This window comes from Humulus lupulus, chromosome 6, assembly GCF_963169125.1.
Source record: "Humulus lupulus chromosome 6, drHumLupu1.1, whole genome shotgun sequence".
Classification (NCBI taxonomy): Eukaryota; Viridiplantae; Streptophyta; class Magnoliopsida; order Rosales; family Cannabaceae; genus Humulus; species Humulus lupulus.
Window position 1 is genome coordinate 21,553,624 of NC_084798.1, and position 17,553 is coordinate 21,571,176.

The following is a 17,553-nucleotide window of genomic DNA, read 5'->3' on the forward strand; positions in this document are numbered from 1 at the left end:
ATCATACTCCTTGCCATGGGCCCAGACTAGCCCAACCTTAATTGGCCAGCTAGTGGGCTTGGATCGCGGTCCCGGGCCCACGGCAGGAAACGGGGATAACATTTACTAATCGAGTAGAAAAGAAACTTAAAAGTTACTTTAGAATTATATAAAAAAAATACACAAAAAATATAACAAGTTACATATAACTTTTTAGAAATGTTATTGTTTAGTATACTACATAGTAACTTTTACATGTAAAATTAAAATACATTTTTGATCACTCTTGTAATTTATATGTAAATATTAGAGGTGACTCATTAGTTTGATTATTTTTTAATTTTGACTACTTTTTGGATAACCAAACTTTTATTTTGTGTTTGCCAAAATAAAGAGAACAACCAAATATTAGAAAAAAATAAGTGTAATTTATGTTCTCAAAAAATACATAATTATCATTAAGAATTAAAAAATAACATATATATTATATTGATATATAATTAATAGAATATAAAAAAATGATATAAAATTATTGGAAAATTTTTCTATAGGGACTTCACTTTAAGCTCTATTGGTGGGGCTCTCAGTGTTCTCGACCCATGAACAGTTTTTGGCGCGATTTTTTTTATGACCGTGTATATTGTAATTGTTTAGAACATTCAACAAATTTTCAGAAAATTCCGAATAGTTTACAGTACCGAAAACTAGGTTCAAATATGTTGCTTTCTATGCGCATAAAAAAAAATAGTCACGCATGCAATATGTTTAAACCTAGTTTTCGGTACTGTAAATTATTCGAAATTTTTTAAAAATTTGTAAGATGCTCTAAATAGCTACAATATACACGGTCATAAAAAAATCGCACCAAAAACTGTTCACGGATCGAGAACACCGAAAATCCTACCAATAAAGCTTAAAATAAAGTCCCGATCGGAGAGTTTCCTAAAATTATTATGTATAAAAAACATAAAAAATGTGATTGTTGTGATGAGTTAAATCTCTCTTTTTGGTGATGAATTGGCACACATATTTTTATTCTTGATTTGACTTATGCATTTCCTCTAAAAAATTATCTAGCTAGTACAACAGAAATTCTTCCAAACACTACTTTACAATGTGATTTGAATTCCGTCAAATTATTTTTAATTATAAATTTATGAATTTCCTCTAAAATTATCTATATGTATGCCATATATGTTTTATTATTAACTTATATGTGTATGCTTTTCTAATTTTAATAACACTGAATTGTTTGGTTACCAAGAAATTTTTTATTTAATGAACAATTTTTTCAGTTTCCATAAAAAATGTCTATCTAATGTTAAAAGCTAAATAATGTGAAAAATGATTTTTGCTTAGTTAGAAGCTAAATAAGCTAGTAGTAGTATAGTATCCAAATATTTTTTGTTTTTTTTGTTTTATTTTGAAATGGTATAGTATCCAAAGTTTAGTAGAAGTGTAAGAATCACTTCTCAACGGTCAACCCCAAAACTTATTTTTATTTAACCTTCTATGCTGTTTTTGATTAACACTCTCAACCAAACTTGAAAACAAATATATAAAAATTTAATTAATCTTTTTGTTTTTATTTTTTTTAAAAAAACACCATGCTGATTTAGCTGAGGTTGTCGGTTCGCAGCTGGATCTGGACAGTTGTGGTGCACTCTCTCTCTTCTCGTCTTTCTTCACAATCACTCTTGTTCAATCTCCATCATCATTTCACGGTAGTTCTTTTGTCATTTTCTTTAATCAAGAACAAAACTTTCTCTTCAGATCCATCCAGGTTTCCTAAATTTTGGTCCTTTTCTTTTTTCTCTCCAAACCCCACAAACAAACCCATTTGTCCAAATCCTTGTTTGGCTTCTTAGAAAATATTTTCCCAAATTTTCTCTTCTGGGTTGGGGTCTTTTGAGCTTGTTCTCAAATACCCATTTCACTAAATATTCCCGGCAATGAGAAAAAACTCATCTTGTTGCGAATCACGTCTGCAATTCTCAGTTAAGACCTTCTTTTTTTAGTGTATGATACACTCCTCGTTGAGGCAGAGGACCCGTTTTCTCTCCCATTTTCTTTCTCCCCAAACACCATTTTTGTTTTTCGGTTTTGTTAGATCTGGGTAAACATGAAGGAATCGACTCCGGGGACTGAGCCCATTGGGCAAAACCTCATAAAGCTCATAAGCAACCTCTGTTTCTCTGTTTTCGTCTTCTCAGTCCTCGTCTTCACAGTCATAGCCATTACCTACCAACCCCCAGATCCATGGCTCGAATCAGCTCCCGCCCTCACAAAACTATTTACCCAGAACGAAAACGCCACCTTCAAAAACGACGATTCAATCCTCAAAACGGGCGAGGATATGGTCCCAGTAGTAGTGGCTCCTTCCATTGCTCCGTCCATATCGAACCCCATTACCGAGGTGGCTATAGAGAAAAGCGAAGCTTTGATCAACGATTCCAGCACCCAATTGAACTGTGAGGATCTAGAGAAAGTGAACTGTTCGGATCCCCGAGCTTTGATCGCGATTGAGAGATTCAATTTGAAGGTTTTCAAGTCGATTGTGTTCTTGGAGTACCAGACTCCAGTTAACGGATCAAAACCAGACGAGTGCGATGTAATGTGGCGATTTCGGAACAAGAAGGAGAAATCATGGAGGAAGTACAGGGATTTCAGGAGGTTTAAGCTCACATTTGGTGAGAATTGTACTTACAAAGTGGCTCACGCTGATGGCTGGCATTCTGGTGTCAATGCTCGTCGTTTCAGGACTCGAATTGGCAATGGGACGAGGTCTAGACCTGCACCGCAGCCTCGGGACGATCAGATAAACGACACCATTCCGAGCTTGGGATCTGAGACTAGCTTCAGGAGAGGAAGGTACTTGTATTACTCTCGTGGTGGTGATTATTGTAAAGGAATGAATCAATATATGTGGAGTTTCTTGTGTGGTTTAGGAGAGGCAATGTACTTGAATAGAACTTTAGTAATGGATTTTAGTATATGCTTGGCTGCTACTTATAATCCTAGTAACAAAGATGAGGAGGGGAAAGATTTTAGATACTATTTCGATTTCGAGCATTTAAAGGAAAATGCTCCTGTGGTTGAGGAGGGTGAGTTTTTGAGAGATTGGAAGAAATGGAATCGTAGCCATAAGAGGAAAGTGCCTCTTAGGAAAGTTGTTACTCATAAGGTGACTCCTATGCAGCTCAAGAAAGATAAGAGCACAATCATATGGAGGCAATTCGATGCCCCCGAGCCAGAGAATTACTGGTACAGAGTTTGTGAGGGTCAAGCTTCTAAGTACGTTCAAAGACCATGGCATGCTTTGTGGAAGTCTAAGAGATTGATGAACATTGTCACTGAGATCAGCGGCCAAATGGACTGGGATTTCGACGCTGCACATGTGGTTCGGGGAGCCAAGGCACAGAACAAGGAGCTGTGGCCCCACTTGGATTATGATACTTCTCCAGATATGCTCCTTGAGAAGCTTAAAGGGATGGTTAAGCCATGGAGGCATCTGTACATTGCTACAAATGAACCATACTATAACTATTTTGATAAACTGAGGTCTCAGTATAAGGTTCATTTGCTTGATGATTACAAAGTATTGTGGGGCAATACGAGTGAGTGGTACAATGAGACTATGCAGTTGAATAATAATCGACCAGTTGAGTTTGATGGGTACATGAGAGTTGCAGTGGATACTGAGGTTCTTTACAGGGCAAAGACAAAGGTGGAAACTTTTTTTAATTTGACCAAAGATTGCAAGGATGGAGTCAATACTTGCTGACCAGGTTGGAGATACCATTTATTGTTTTTTCTTTAAAACTTGATTCAGTTTCTGAATTATACCATTTGGGTTCATTGCAGGCTTCCTTGTTGTAATTTGCTTTGTTCTTTTTTTTTTACCCCTGTTTTGGATGATGGGCTATTCATGTTGATCACAAGAGGCCTATTTTGTACAATAGATACAAGTTAGCTTGCCCTTTTACTTAATTTTTTTTCTTCTTGTTTTCTTCTCTTCTTGAATGTTGACTATCTTCTGAAATTTAATGAAGTATTATTCTATTTTATCATTTCTTGGATAGTCATTTCTGATATTTTTTCTTTCTTTTGTCCATTATCTTGTTTTACTTGTTTTAGAAAAGCTCAAAATTGCTAATGCGGTGCACAATAATTTAAAGAGGCTTCTGCAAATGGTGTTGTTTATCATTAAGTTTATTGGGAAATATATGTACACACATATATGTCATCTGAAATTTAAGTATTCAATGTCCAATTCATGTACCTACAAGCTCACAATGTCCTGCTATTACTGTAATCGATTATGCATACCTGCGAAGAATCACAACATTCTTATTTATATATTACTAAAACAATTGCTTTTACGAGTACTTAAATCTGCATTTCAGGGACAAAAACTATACTTACCACAAATACCAAAATTTACCAGACAGTAAGGTATGTTCCTCCACTAGCAACCAAAATCCCAGAGTTTATAAGATTCATCATAGTTAAGAGTACCAATAATTCATCAGCTTAAATTAGAAATTGAGAGCTTGCAATTTCAGCTTACATATTCCACTGCATGATATGAATTGAACACGATGGATTACATGTTCATCATCTTGTTCTTTGTGTTCTTGGAGCATGACCTCGGAGAATTTGATCGAAAAGTATACGGAAGCTTGGTGAGCAGAACTGAATCATGTTTCCAAGTGAAAGTTTTCTTTCTTATTATTATTACTTTTTTTTAACGAGTTTTTCATATTTTGATTAGTGAGATTATGAGTAATGATATGTGCATATACATTATGGATATTGTTATATCAGTTTTTTCAATCACATTTTAGATAAATGGGATTTGCTGTTGTTAATTGTCATTGTGTGTAACATTCTTTTTGATAGCTGTTGTCATTTTTATTTGTTGTTGTAGTTGTCAATTGTCTATTTGGGTGTATATTTTGTTGCACATTCCGACCTCCATAGTAACTTAATCTTAGGGGTGTTCGCCGTGCGGGTGGTGAGATTTTTTTTGCCAATTTATTGGATCGCACCGCATATGCGGTTTGAGTAATTTTTCAAACCGCAATCTGCACTACATTAATCTCAAATCGTAGCACAAAAATGTGGTGTGGTGTGGTATAGACAGTTTATATCTATAGCTAAATAATTTAACAATTAAATATTATAATTAATAAAAATTCATATTAAAGTTTATAACTAAAGAATGTTAAACAAAACAATAAATATACAACAAACTAATAATTAAGAAAAAATGTGATATAGAAGTAAATATTTTGATTAAAGAATAATATATTTAGGTTAAAGTAGAATATATGTTAGCATCATATTAAACATGATAATGTTTTTAGATATTGTGTATATTATATTATATAAATATATATGCATTAAGTTTAAATGCAGTAAAATTGATATATCTCTTCTATATAATAAGTGTGTAGATAACCGAAATTCTTGGTTTTAACGGTTTTTTATTTTTTTAATGTTAATTTTAACAGAATATTCTTAGATTTAACAGAATATTCTTATATTTAACGGTAGTTTGTAAATACTTAAACTTAAATAAAATAAAATAAATAATTTAAAAAATTAAAATAGGATATTTTTTAGATATTTTACAATGATAATTATTTAAAAATAGTAAATAATTAAACAAATTAAAATATGATATTTTTCGGATATTTTACAATGATAATTATTTAAAAATAATAAATAATTAAAAATATATATTTTAAAGATATTTTACAATGATAATTATTTAAAAATAATAAAATCATACATTTTATAACTTAAATAAATTTTATTTAAACTTAAACTCACTTATTAGAATAATATCATATTAAAAATATAATATAATCTACTGTCAATTAACAACAAATTTTAAAAAAAAAACTAGCAAGAAACTTAAATTTAAAATCAACGTATAATATTTAATATTATATTAAACATATAATATATAATTTCTTGTTATCACTCTAAAATTAAAAAATTAAAACAAACATAAACTTAAACTTAAACAAAAATAAATAAATTATTTAATTAAAATATGATATTTATTTAAAATTTATATGACATTAATATAAATTTAATTAAAATAATTAATAAATTTAATAAATAAAACTAAGCAAACGTGCATACTACACGTTGCTCGTATATATATACATATATATATATATAATGTTTGATATAAAATATGGTTATGGTCGTTAATGATATTTATATATATATATATTTATTTTGTTTATTAAATATTTTTTGGGTTATATATAAACTATGTACGAAAGCAATGGCAATTTGATTTAAATTTCAAAGAAAGAAAGAAATAGAAATATCAAAACAAAAAAATAATACTATTATTAAAAAATTAGTTATCAATAAATATCTTATTTAAATTCAAATCAATATAAATTAATTAAATATCAATTTATATAAGATGAATTTTTATTATAATTATTAGAAAATTAGCACACCATATATCAAACACGTAACAACTCCTTGAAGATAAATAACCGCGCTACACGATAATAAGTGTGTAGATTAATAGATCTTGATATTCAATTATTAGTCTTATTTATTTATTAAAATATTTTATACAAAAATATCTTCTATATAAATAATATTTTTATATTATGTATAACTTGAATTCCTAGTTATCATTAATCTAAGCGCCTATAAAATATATAATATAAAGTACCGAAACCAAAATTTGAAACCTCAATTGAGATACGTAAGGGTTTTTTAATATTATTTATTAAAATATATAAATAATAATTTTATATTCCGATATCCTTATTAAAAAAAAAACCACTAATCCCTAGCAAAGTTGAAACTTTATGAGAATCATATAAGAAAGCTCTAACCTCTCTGCACTATTTTCTTTACGTGCACTATTTTCTCTAATAAAATCAAATTGTAAATGTAATACAATCAAATTTTTATAATTTAATTAAATATTCATCATAATTAAATATCTAATCAAATTAGAATTCAAATTTAAATATTTTTTATTTTTTGTCATAAATTTTTAAATGAAAATTAAAGAAATGCGAAAAAATATGAGAAAATACAGATTTTTTTTAATATATAACTAACTATTTCAAAAATAATTCAATGATTTAAATATAATTATTAGATTACGTACTTTCCTTTCAAGTATATAGAAGAGAAGAAAATATCATAACAATATATACCGTTCTCATTAATTTATCTGCGGAATAATCTCTTCTTTCTTCATAAAAATTATGTCTTTCATCAAGTTATTTCTTATTTTCTCATTAATTTTCACGTTAATTTTGATAACTTCTTCTTCAATGGCTTCTCCTTTTTCCTTCCTAAAAGACGTAGAAGGAGCTAAAAAAGGCGACAAGGTTCATGTCATTGGCGATGTCAAGCATTATCTACAGCGCTTTGGCTACTTAGAACATCATCAGCACCAACAAAATCACAATCACAATCACAATCACCATCGTCATCGTCATCGTGATCATATTCACAGTCACCAAGATCACGATCATCATCACAATAATCATTTTGATGATGCTCTGGAATCGGCCATCAGAACATACCAGATAAATTACAAACTCGAACCCACAGGGATTCTAGACCAAAAAACGATTTTTAAGATGATGCAACCCCGTTGCGCTATGCCAGATATCACAAGTAGTAACAACAAAACTCGAATGCTTGAAGGCATGAAATGGGCCCAGGCCCACGAGTACGGCCCGCTTTACACTTTCTTCCCAGGAGCTCCGAGGTGGCCGCCGTCCAAATTCACTCTGTCATTCGGGTTCCCTGACGGTACGACGTCGTTGGCGCAAAACGCAATTCGGCGGGCCTTCTCTATTTGGAGCTACAACACTCACTTCAGGTTCATTCAAGCCCCATTCGAAGTGGCTGATATTAAAGTGAGCTTCCATAGTGGAGACCACGGAGACGGGGTTCCCTTTGATGGGCCTGGCGGAACCCTAGGCCACAGTTTTCAGCCGACGACAGGGGTTTTGCATTTGGATGCAGATGAGAATTGGGTGGTGGGGGAGGCTCCTTATTCTTTTGACCTTGTCTCGTCTGCTTTGCACGAAATCGGTCACACTCTTGGGCTCATGCATAGCTCGGATACTGATGCTATCATGTACCCCATTTTGCCCATGGGAGAAACCAAAGGTCTGAATTGGAATGATGTTCAAGGCATTCGTGTTTTATACAACGATCTTCTTTGACGTTTCAGTTGTGATATACTGCCTCTTTGTTTGTTTTTTTTTATTTTGTTCAATTGGTTTCACTCCAAATTATCAGGTTAAAATTTGCTTTTTTTTTTATTAGGGTCAAAGATTATTTTTCATTAATTAAATATGTTATTAGAATCTATTATCTTACTTGACAAGTTTTTCAAGTTAACGTCCTTCATTTGCTAAGGCGGCTCTTGCCAAATATTTTGTCGACTCATTTTAACTAGTATATATATAAGGATGTGTTGCAGTTTGAACTACACTTATTAAATTCAAAATTCTACCGCATCGCGTGATTTGGCAAAAATACAAACTATATCGTGAAAGGTTCTAAATCGCAAATTGTGGTGCAGTGTGGACAGTTTGAGGAACACCTTTCTTTTACCCTATTCACATTTAGCTTTTGTTTGGATTTTGAATTTTAACAAAGAAAAAATCATGATTTTAACAGTGGAAAATTTCGAGAAAAAATGAGGAAAATATTTTTATAAATTTTATAAGATATATAAATTATAATATTTTGTTGACGTAATTTTTAATAAAATGCACATGATTCGACAAAAAGAACCATGTTGTAACTCAGAAACCTATTTCACTAGAGTTTTCAATATGTAAAAAGAGTGTTCAATATATCATTATTCTCCTTTATACTTGAGTCATTGGAACTCTTTCCCCACATTTTAAATCAGTTATAACAACAATAAAGCCCGAACAACAATATGTCATTGGAAGAGTTATCGACGCCATCCCGAACTAGTTCCCAAAAGAGCTAGCTCGTGTATTAATTAGGGCCCTTCACCTTTCTTAGAGCTAGTTGGTGTATGTTTAAAGTTACATTTATTGTATCTTTAAATATATTTTATTAATTTATTCAAAAAAAAAAATATATTTTATTAATTAAAATAAAATAAAATAATTGATAAAGAACAAAGAAATAATAAATGTATACTAAATAAGAGAGAGAAAATTTATTAAGAAAAATAATAATAAAAAAAATATTATATAAAAGTTATGTAAATGTAGATATAAATTAATTGAAGTTTGCGTATAATTATTATAAATATATGTATAAAAAAATTGATGAAAGATATTTTTGTGAGTATTAGCTAAATATTATAGAAAAAGTGTATTAGAGCACTCCCAATAGATGCTCTGCTCCATCATTTAAAATACCTCTCCAAAACACACATTTTTTCTATTTTACCTCTAAGTTTTACATTATACCACACATCCACTTTTTTATTTTTTTTCTCTATATTATTTAAATATTATATTTTTAAACATTTTTTATTCATTTCAAATATTTTCTAAAACTATCAATAATATCCTTATATCTTTTAATATTTATAATATTTACCCATATGTAATATCACATAATTATATTATAATTTAAATTTATTCAGATAAACTAAAATATCAATTAATCTAAAAAAAAATTACAAATAAGAAATTTATTATTCTCAAAGTATATTTTGGGAGTATTAATTGGAAATATTTGAATATAATATAATATTTTGAAGATAGAGAAAGGGAGGAGAAATGAAAAATTAATAAAATATTGTTTTGAATGATGAATAGTAGACATTAGATATAGCTTTTTAATGTAGATAAATCTAAAAATATTTGTAAAATGAATCATCCATTATATGCCTCTTTTACTTAGTTTTAGCTATTATTTTTCAATTTTGGGTAATATACATCACTTATTGTGAGTGCTTTTAGAGCACTCCCAATGGATGCTCTACTCCATTCTTTAAAATATCTCTCCAAAACACACATTTTTCTATTTTACCTTTAAGTTTTATATTATATCATACATCAGCTTCTCTATATATTTCTCTACATCATTTAAATATTATATATTTAAATATATTTTATAAATTAAAGTAAAATAAAATAATTGAAAAAGAAAAAAGAAATAATAAATATATATACTAAATAGGAGAGAGAAAGCTTATAAAGAAAACTAATAATATTAAAATAATATATAAATGATATGTAAATGTTGTGTAAATGTAGATATGAATTAATTGGAGTTTGTGCATAGTTATAATAAATATATGTATAAATGAGTTGATGAAAGATGTTTTTGTGAGTTTTAGCTAAATATTATAGAGAAAATTTATTACAAAATACACCACTAAAACATTTTTTTTTTATAATTTACCTCAAACTTTTACATTATATCATATACATCAGCTTCTCTATTTTTTCTCTACATTATTTAAATATTATATTTTTTAAAAATATTTTATTCATTTTAAGAAATAAAATAATTAAATATAATAGTATCACACTCATATATATACAAAAATTTATAAAAAAATTAAAAAAATATTTATAGCTTGATGAGTAATGTTTCACTACATATAGAGAAATACTATTCATTTAGGTAAAAAAATATAAGTTTACATCACCCATTGGAAGACTATTTAACCATTTTTTTCTCTATATTATAAAGAAGTAGACATTTTAGCTGCTCTATTGGGAGTGCTCTTAGTTCCAACTTAGATATTAATTAGGGATCTCACCTATTTTTTTTTTCCTCTGCTAGATGTCCAAAGACATAGGTAGGAGCTCTCTCCATCTAAGACTATCACACGATCAATCCCGATCAAACTCTCTTGAGTTTGAATCGTTATTTACTCTTAACTAGTGGCTAGAATTGAAAGAAGACACGACACTAACAAGAGGGCATGTCCAAGAAATTCGAGGAGGCGAAAGAAAATTTATTCTCACATTTGTGTGGCCACATTCGTCTTGAGATTGTAGAGAATGTCTTTAAAGATTTTGGTGTGAGTCTCAACTGTTCGTTCGCAATAATTGAATAATTGTTATTTTACATAGGAGTAAGCATGATACTTGATATGTTGTCGACTGTATATTTGCTTTCATTTAGTGTATTATAGATTAATGGGTTTATACTTTTTTTGACCCTGTATTTTGTTCAATTACTTGTTAGGTACCTGTATTTTAACAAATTACTTTTTTGACCCTATATTTTGTAAAATGGTTAAAATAGAACCTTATACTCAATTTTGATGAAGAAAAATTTGAATATAGCAACACAGTTTTTAAGCAGAATGATTTTATTTTTGTTCTGAATTGTTAGTTTGGTAAATTATTTGTGATTTTAGTTGAGAAAATATTGACCAAAATCGGGATTAGGGTTCTATTTTAACCATTTTACAAAACATAGGGTCCAAAAAGTAATTTGTCAAAACACAAGGTCCAAACAGATAATGAGACAAAACACAAGATTCAAAAATATATAAACCCTAGATTAATCTATATAAATCATATGATTTATATATATATTTGATATTTTCTGGGTTAATAATTCTCTTTCCGCTATGTATTCTCAAAAATATTTCCAAGTAACTATTGAGAAATAAAATGTTAATAGATTAGAACTTTCTTATCAGTTGAATCTAATTAAATTCTTTGGAAAATCAGTTAGTAAGACTAGGAATTGCTTTAAGTTGTTTAATTAATGATTGTTATTACAATTTGAGGGGAGAAATGCTATTAGGACTAAGATTTAAGCTTCATTTTAAAACTAATTGGTATTAAGTGGAGTAACACATTCCTTTATAAGGATATTGTGGTTACCGTATATTTTCTCTTTTCTCACATTTAATACATCCCCTCACATTTTGGCATGAAAGTATAGACATCATCAACGACCTTAGATACAATAGGACTAAACGTGAATATTTGATAAAATGCCACAAGACCAATTAAGGTTGGTCGGAAAATTTGTGGGTATATGTGTCGTCCGAAACATGTTATAGAATCCAACACGAATCGACATACATTGGCCTAAAGGTCCCAAATTGAGGCAAGAGTGGAGTGTAGTGGGAGTTGAAACTGACTCTAATATCATATTAGAATTTAAAGGAGGAAATACCACTAATATTAGGATTAGAGTTTTATCTTAAAACCAATTGGTATTAAGTTGAATAACCTTTTCTTTTTACAATGGTACTGTGGTTCTCATATATTTTCACATCTAATAACCAATTGGTATTAAATGTAAGATTTTTTCACATCTAATAATTATGTTATATATATATAGTTTGAATTTAAATATTGAATATTTATGGTGCACATTTTTTTAACTTTTAAATATTTTTTTCTTATTTATTTTTTGTTAACTTTTTCCAAGACCGAAGATACATAATTGTTGGATCAATCTTATTGGCTATCTTTTTTTACAAGCTAAATTTGTTTGAATTGAATGTTCAATTTACAAGATTATTCACCATTCTAATTCATGCATACTCTTTGCATGAACATATTACATTTTGTAATTTTACTAATTTATTAATTGTCTCAAAGAAAATTATTTTAGTAAGTGTTAAAAGTCTCAACCATCATTATCGAAAACATAGGAAAAAATATATATTTAATGCTTAGAAAATTAATATTTTCATATTTATGTATTTAATATTTTAAATTCCTAAAAATTAGCTTAAGATTTTTTTTTACCAAGACTAAAAAAATCAAAACTCATTGTAACACAATAAAAAATGCATATTTTTTCCATGAAAATTAGAACTTCAATAAGAAAACAAAAATTGAAAATTTAATTACTAAAAAATTAAAATTCTACTTTGGTATAGCCCAAAAGGGTGCACCGATCTTATTTTTGGTACGTGAATGATTTTTGGGGCAATTTTATTATGATTGTATATATTCTAGTTATGTAGAGTATTTTGTAAATTTTTAGAAAATTCTAAATAATTTACCGTGACGAAAACTATATTCAAATATACTAATTTTCACGCGCTTAAAAAATAGTCATGCGTACCTTGCGATAACTACAATATAAATGTTGATAAAAAAAATTAAGCCAAAAATCTTCTAGGTAAAAAACATGAGTATGGCAGTACACCACCCTTGTACCTGAACCCAAAAAAAATATCCTGTCTTTGCCCATGTTGTAGATTTGTACCCACCTCTGTTATCATTTATTTTTATTTATTTATTTTATATTTTCTTGAAATAGAGAGAACGGCCTGTCGTATCGTTAGCTTTTTCACTGAAAACGACGCCGTCTCATTCATCACACAATAAACCCATATCATCCACTTCCCACTCCCACTACCCGCCCGTAAGTACCTCTTTCTTTCTATTTTCTCTCTCAGACTAATCTGTTTGGTTACTCAGAAAATTTCTCTGGTGTACGATTCGATCCCCCTCCATTTTCATTCTGTAATTTTCTCCGCTCTTTATTACAGTCCGTTTCTCAACGTTTCTTCCTAGGTATACATACGGGTTCACTTTCTGTTTTTTTGTTCTTTCTCTCTCTCTCTCTCTCTCTCTATAGATAAACCTAATATTGACTTTCTTCAATCATGAATTTGGTCCTGTATTTTAAGTATTTGTTCGCATAAAATTCAATATTTTTGCACAACGTTTTGTTGTTGAACTCGAGGATAGGGATACTTGTTCTGATTTTGCTAGCATTTAGTTTTATGCTTATAATTTATTATATTTTATCCTTGATATTATTATTATATTGTTGTTATGCATATAATTTATAACAATTTGAGAAGTGGGTTTGTGGTGAAAATGCATAGTGTGGAGATTTTTATTAAGGATTTAGGTTGCAATATGCATTTTTGTATTCTTTTAGGCTTTTTTTTTCTTCCTTCATTTTTGTATTTACTTTGAGTTCTATGTAGTGTCATTGGGTTTAAACTTGTGGGAGAAACAAAGTACTTATGAATGATGCACCATGCATAACTAGAGAGATCATTATAGAATTAAATGCAAAGTTCTCATTTTTCATATTGTTAAGTACTTTACTGCAAAGTATAGATATGTTAGTGTCGTCTTTAAGCTTGATGCAGGCAAAAACTGACAACTCCGGTCTTGGATAAAGGTTTTGACTTTATTTAAGAACTGTTAAGAGGAAAAATGGACATGGAGAGTTGGTCATTCGGAACCATTGCTGCGAGTTTTGTACAAGTTTTTATCTTGATGGTTTTCAAATTCTGAAATGAATGTTAAGGCGTGTTAGAGTTGTGAAATTGAAATTTGATGTAAGCTGTTTCGTAATTAGAATGCTGATTAAGTTTAGGGGTAAAGAGTTTTTATCTTCATTGGGTAATATATATACGTGTATGAAATACTTGTTCTACATTAGAGTTTTCCAGAATATTTCACTTTGTTCAATATGTGAAAGCTTCACTGCAGAATATAAATATCAAAAGTGTCATTTCAAATGTGTCTTTAAGAATTTTTCCATGTAATTTTTCAGGTGTTCGATATTACTTAACTTGACATGTTGATTATTCGGATACATTTTCTCTTTGTTCCAGTATATTTAATACGCTTACATTCATCCATAGATGCATAAATACATAGTACATACAAACTTGGCTGTGTATGTGTGCGTTTAAACTGCTACTTTCAGATGAAGAGGGCTTTAAGTTCTTAGTTGCTGCATATATTGCATTTTTTTTGTAACGTAATCAGTTATTTTTTACTTGAACTCTAGGCATGGTGATCCATAGAGGGCCTTTGACTATTGGAGCGAGGACATGAGTAGTTTTTGAAGTTATCCATCTATCTTCTTCTATACCTTAGGTAAACTTGAGTATTTGGAAAACAATTTCCTTCCTTTCAAGATAGTGTCTCTGGGACATATTTTTTTAAGGTGAGTGTTCCATTTTTCAATGTAAATGAGTAATTTCTTTTGCCTTTGATTTTGTAAGTCTTGCTCTTTGGCTGTTTGGCATATTTCTCTTCAGTTTTTTTTTATGTTCTTTCTAATATAGTTTTCTGTCAACATAAGTTTGTGGCTAACTGATTGAAATGCTTCAATGTGGATATTTGTCAGCTCTCTCCTTTTTTTTTTGATTAAAAAAGGATGCAATTAATGAAATGAAAACATATCTGTTGCCTTGATCTGTGTAGTCATTTTATATTACAGGTGTTGCTCTCATGGATATTATAGATTCAAAGAACAGAAAATTCCTTATTCTGTATTTTTGGTTATACTTACTTTGTAATATTTCACATTTTGGCAACAACTTTTGTTGGTTTTGTTATCAACTTATTATGCTAACTGTTGTTTCATTTACATGATTTCACTTAGAACGTGGTTTTGAATGTAGCTAAAACGTGTGTCCTTTTCATGATTTTGAGGGTATTGTTTCTTAAACTGCCGATATTTGGTAGAGGCATATGCTTACACAAATCATAAAAGTATTAGCTTGTTAGATACTAATTTTGGTATTTTTTTGCTAGCAGCTTGGATGTAATACGATGGACGATGGCAGACACCATGAAACTAGCAGACATAAGGTGGACTATTACAGAGCCTCGCACTCTCCGGTAATCAGAAAACAGATACTAGAAAAAAAAATTATTCATTATCTTTTTTAACTATGCAATTCTTGATTCACTTGAATGGAATAGAAATGAAATGTGCAGTGGAATATGATGGCCCCGCATCAAGTGAAGGAACCAAATGCTTTAGTCATGAATAAGAAGATCATGTCCATAATTGCTGAGAGGGATGCTGCCATACGAGAGAGGAATGCAGCAGTGTCTGAAAAGAATGAAGCATTGGCTGAAAGGGATGAGGCTCGCCGGCAGCGAGATGAGGTAATGGCTCAGAGGGACTCAGCCTTAATGGAAAGAGACAATGCCCTTGCAGCCCTTCAAGTTCGGAATAATTCCATGAATGCAACACTGAGTGGCGGAGTTCAACGTGGAGTGAAGCGCACGAACCACCCATCAGTTCATATGCCTAACATGGCTTTAGCTACTTATGACTCAAAGGATACTTATGACTCAAAGGAAATGCAGATAACTGATGCCTTCCCCATTACAGTTATATCTTCTGATGCGATCAAGTCACGTCAGACAAAGCGACCAAAGGTGAACAAGGGACATTCATCCAGGGAGTCAAAGCCACCGCGAAAGAAAGTAGCGGAGGATCTGAATAGGCGTGCTACTTCTGATGGCACGAAGTATAGAACAGAGTGGGATAGTCAGGATGTGGGCTTGAACCTCATCACTTTTGATGAGTCTACCATGCCAGTGCCAGTTTGCTCATGCACTGGTGCTGCCCGGCAGTGTTACAAATGGGGGAGTGGTGGATGGCAGTCATCATGTTGCACAACAAATATGTCAATGTACCCTCTGCCACAAATACCAAATAAGCGGCACGCAAGAATGGGTGGGCGAAAGATGAGTGGAAGTGTTTTCACAAGATTGCTTAGTCGGCTAGCGGCACAAGGTCATGATTTATCAATGCCACTGGATTTAAGGGAATACTGGGCCCGACATGGGACAAATCGATATATTACAATTAAATAGCTTGAGAAAAATCATTTGGGAGAATTGATTTTCGGTTTGAGCGGCTTACTTTTCTTTTACTCTACTCCTTGAATTTCAACTAATTTCTTCTTACCAGATTTAGCTGAACTGAATGAAGGGAAAAGAGCTTCTTGATAAGGTAGTTTTTCAACATCTCTTGTTGGCTCAGACTGTTTTGTGATTAAACTCAGGATTTCTATGCACAATGAGAGAGACTTTTGTAAAGTACAATACCTTGTAGGCGCGGTAGTGACGTGGCAGTCTAGCTGGCTCTTTCCTCTATGAACATGGTAAAGCTCGAATCGACTTTGATTCTTCAGAAGAATTGTGAGATTTTCTTCCGACCCTTTTCATTTCATAAAAGCAGGAGATAAATTTTCTGGCTGAAGGCTGCTGCCATGACTGTAGGTAGCCATGTTTCCTGAGAAATTGGGAGGAAACATTGAGATGTAATGTCTATAAAGACTTTTAGTTGATCATCTGATTAGTGAAATTTCTTGATTGTAGCTGTTGCTAGTTTCTCACTTTGAACCAAAACAATTAGATTATGTTGCCTAGTTTTAAGTAACTTAAATTTCCATGTGCAGCCCTCTTGTTGAAGAATGTTTATCAAGTTACAGGCGTGAATTTCTTAAGCTAGATAAATAGATTAGCCCAACTTTTTTTGCTTCTAATTAGTTAATTCTAATCATATAAGCACATTAGGAACAGAAGATTTTCATGGTTCTTGTGTGTCAAGCTATTATGACCAGAATTCCCATCTATGTTGCCCCTGTTTTTCTTCATGTTTAACTATTACATAAATAGATTTGATCATATTATCAATAGGATTTGTCAATTTTTAAAAAATGGATCATTTATTATATCAAATTCCCGTAAAAGTTCATTAACTTAAATTCTCCTAGGGACATTTGTTAGACAAAAATGATACCATGTAATTGTGTCTTCAGGGGAAATAAACTAATCGAAAATGTATTATTTTTTTTTGTACTTA

The 17,553-nt window shown here is 30.7% G+C and overlaps 3 protein-coding genes across 7 annotated transcripts; all 3 read left to right on the forward strand.

The window, feature by feature from the left end:
* Positions 1 to 1,543: 1,543 nt before the first annotated feature.
* Positions 1,544 to 4,049, forward strand: LOC133781851 (uncharacterized). Its single transcript, XM_062220949.1, has 2 exons — positions 1,544 to 3,767; positions 3,844 to 4,049. Exon 1 carries the CDS (start codon positions 2,102 to 2,104, stop codon positions 3,761 to 3,763), a length of 1,662 nt encoding a protein of 553 aa, XP_062076933.1. The 5' UTR covers positions 1,544 to 2,101; the 3' UTR covers positions 3,764 to 3,767; positions 3,844 to 4,049.
* A 3,258-nt stretch (positions 4,050 to 7,307) lies between these two features.
* LOC133784820 (metalloendoproteinase 1-like) lies at positions 7,308 to 8,213 on the forward strand. The gene has a single exon (XM_062224092.1). The coding sequence runs from the start codon at positions 7,308 to 7,310 to the stop codon at positions 8,211 to 8,213; it is 906 nt and encodes a 301-aa protein (XP_062080076.1).
* Positions 8,214 to 13,317: 5,104 nt separating this feature from the next.
* On the forward strand, positions 13,318 to 17,186 carry LOC133781852 (protein BASIC PENTACYSTEINE4-like). 5 transcript variants are annotated; one of them, XM_062220954.1, is made up of 4 exons: positions 13,318 to 13,490; positions 14,731 to 14,889; positions 15,486 to 15,569; positions 15,654 to 17,186. In XM_062220954.1, the coding sequence occupies exon 4, from the start codon at positions 15,675 to 15,677 to the stop codon at positions 16,557 to 16,559; it is 885 nt and encodes a 294-aa protein (XP_062076938.1). In that variant the 5' UTR covers positions 13,318 to 13,490; positions 14,731 to 14,889; positions 15,486 to 15,569; positions 15,654 to 15,674; the 3' UTR covers positions 16,560 to 17,186. The 5 variants fall into 5 exon arrangements, with proteins under 5 accessions (XP_062076938.1, XP_062076935.1, XP_062076936.1 ...); XM_062220951.1 differs by having other exon boundaries at positions 15,669 to 17,186; XM_062220952.1 differs by having other exon boundaries at positions 14,731 to 14,819; positions 15,669 to 17,186.
* Positions 17,187 to 17,553: the final 367 nt, after the last annotated feature.

Excerpts from the sequence above, each read along its gene's own strand:
- LOC133781851 (XM_062220949.1), top strand. The coding sequence starts at position 2,102 with ATGAAGGAATCGACTCCGGGGACTGAGCCCATTGGGCAAAACCTCATA.
- LOC133784820 (XM_062224092.1), top strand. The coding sequence starts at position 7,308 with ATGGCTTCTCCTTTTTCCTTCCTAAAAGACGTAGAAGGAGCTAAAAAA.
- LOC133781852 (XM_062220950.1), top strand. Across the intron at positions 15,570-15,668 it reads ACAGAGCCTCGCACTCTCCG|TGGAATATGATGGCCCCGCA; the intron begins GTAATCAGAAAA and ends TGAAATGTGCAG.